A 1920-nucleotide genomic window follows, 5' to 3' on the forward strand; every position below is an offset into this window, starting at 1 on the left:
AGTGGTGTTACGTGGGAGCGACGAGTCCCTCCCAACACCGCCCGCGCGGCCGCATTTTGGACTAGCTGGAGCCTCCGGGTGCTCCTCAAGGGAAGCCCCATGTAGAGAGCATTACAGTAGTCCAGGCGGGAGGTGACCAGAGCATGAGTGACTGTGCGCAAGGCGTCCCGGTCCAGAAAAGGCCGCAACTGGTGAATCAAGCGAACCTGATAAAACGCCCCCCTGGTCACGGCCGCCAACTGGTCATCCAGTGTCAGCCGTGAATCCAGGAGGACACCCAGATTGCGCACCCTATCCGAGGGGGCCAAAGTTTCGCCCCCTATAGTCAGCAATGGAACCAGCTGACTATGCCGAGGCATAGTTATCTTATGATGGGGAAGTGAGCTTTTAAAAGACATTGTTTACATTTCTTTTTGGGATGGTGGTGGTAGTGATGAGTATTTGGACTCAAAGACAGAATTTGAAAGCCAGATTAGACAAAAAATAGACATACCTTTTCTCTCCCTCTACTTTGCTTTACATCTATATACAATATGTTGTTCGTCCATCGATTTTTCGATGAAGACCTTGACATCTTGTGGATTGTGGGCCATCAACGGTGTGTCCGTAGATGGCTGATTAGACCGATGTTAGCACGGAATGTTCTGCCACATACTGAACAGAGAAATGTGGATACATTTGTATATACAATATATGTATATACAATATACATTTTCTTCTGCTCCTGCTGCTTCTGCATCTTTTGTTATTAATAATAATTATCTTGCCTCAACTTTATTTCCATTCCTTAATCATTCCTGACTATTAAACAAAATCTACAAATAATCAAATAGCAGGTGTTTCAGTGAAAGGTTTTATTTTAAATATGTGTTTGGTGCATCTGTGTGGTAATTATAAAATTTGCAAAGGGTAGCCTTATCTTGTAAAGGGAACTCTTTTTGTATATAAAAGGAATAAAACCGCTTCTTTTGAAGTGATGCCTTCTATGTCAATGTGTGAACGATAGAACCAAATTTGGCTATAAATGTTTTTGCTCATGGGCAAACATAATTAATGAAATGCAGCAATATGATTATTCAAAATTTCATTAATTGGACAACACATTTTTAGGAGATGAATTTCTAACAATGAACTTTAACATGGTGAGCTATGGTTTAATGCCAATGTTTTTATCTTGTTATTTCTATTTCAAGTTCCTCGTGAATTTGCCCATGTTGTTTTTAATTTTTATTAGAAACAGTAGCTCTGATTCTTTTTCTTGTTTTTCCTCCATTTTTAGGCTGCCTCTGGATTCCAGAGAATCCTGTCAACCTTGACACTAGCAATATTTCCAACTCTTTATTTTTTTACATTCCTTTACTATACTGATACAGGCTCCACGTTTTTTATCCTCTTTGCCTATTTAATGTGTCTTTATGGCAATCATAAAACCTCAGCATTCCTTGGATTTTGTGGGGTTATGTTTCGCCAGACGAATATTGTATGGACTGTCTTCTGTGGTGGAAGTGTTGTTGCAGAAAAGCTAAGTGAAAGCTGGAAAGTGGAATTACTGAAAAGCAAAGAGAAGAAAAACTTACTAACACAAAACCTCTTTTCAGAATCAATTAGGATTGTTAGATTTGTCCTTGGGTACTTTACGTCATTTAAAAACTTGAGCAATGTGATTCTCTTGATATGGCCATACATTACTGTAATGGTGGCATTTGCTACTTTCATTGTCCTCAATGGTGGCATCGTTCTTGGGGATAGGAGCAGCCATGAAGCCTGCCTGCACTTCCCTCAGCTATTTTACTTTTTTTCTTTTAGTCTTTTTTTTTCCTTCCCTCTTATAGTGACACCCAGTAAAGTTATCAGTTTTCTCCATTCTGTGAGGATCTATTTTCTGCGATATAGTATCCTGACAATTGTTTCTTTATTCCT

The 1920-nt window shown here is 39.5% G+C and overlaps 1 protein-coding gene across 1 annotated transcript; it reads left to right on the top strand.

Annotated features, from left to right (window-relative positions):
• Positions 1-1279: 1279 nt before the first annotated feature.
• On the top strand, positions 1280-1912 carry LOC107302090 (dol-P-Glc:Glc(2)Man(9)GlcNAc(2)-PP-Dol alpha-1,2-glucosyltransferase-like; the record flags this gene model as incomplete). The annotated part of the gene is made up of 1 exon (XM_029287178.1): positions 1280-1912. A coding segment is annotated over one exon (633 nt), but the record flags the coding sequence as incomplete, so codon positions are not given.
• Between the last annotated feature and the right edge of the window lie 8 nt (positions 1913-1920).

The sequence above is a fragment of the Protobothrops mucrosquamatus genome, unplaced genomic scaffold (genome assembly GCF_001527695.2).
Source record: "Protobothrops mucrosquamatus isolate PMUCROS unplaced genomic scaffold, P.Mucros_1.0 scaffold25838, whole genome shotgun sequence".
Taxonomy (NCBI): domain Eukaryota; kingdom Metazoa; phylum Chordata; class Lepidosauria; order Squamata; family Viperidae; genus Protobothrops; species Protobothrops mucrosquamatus.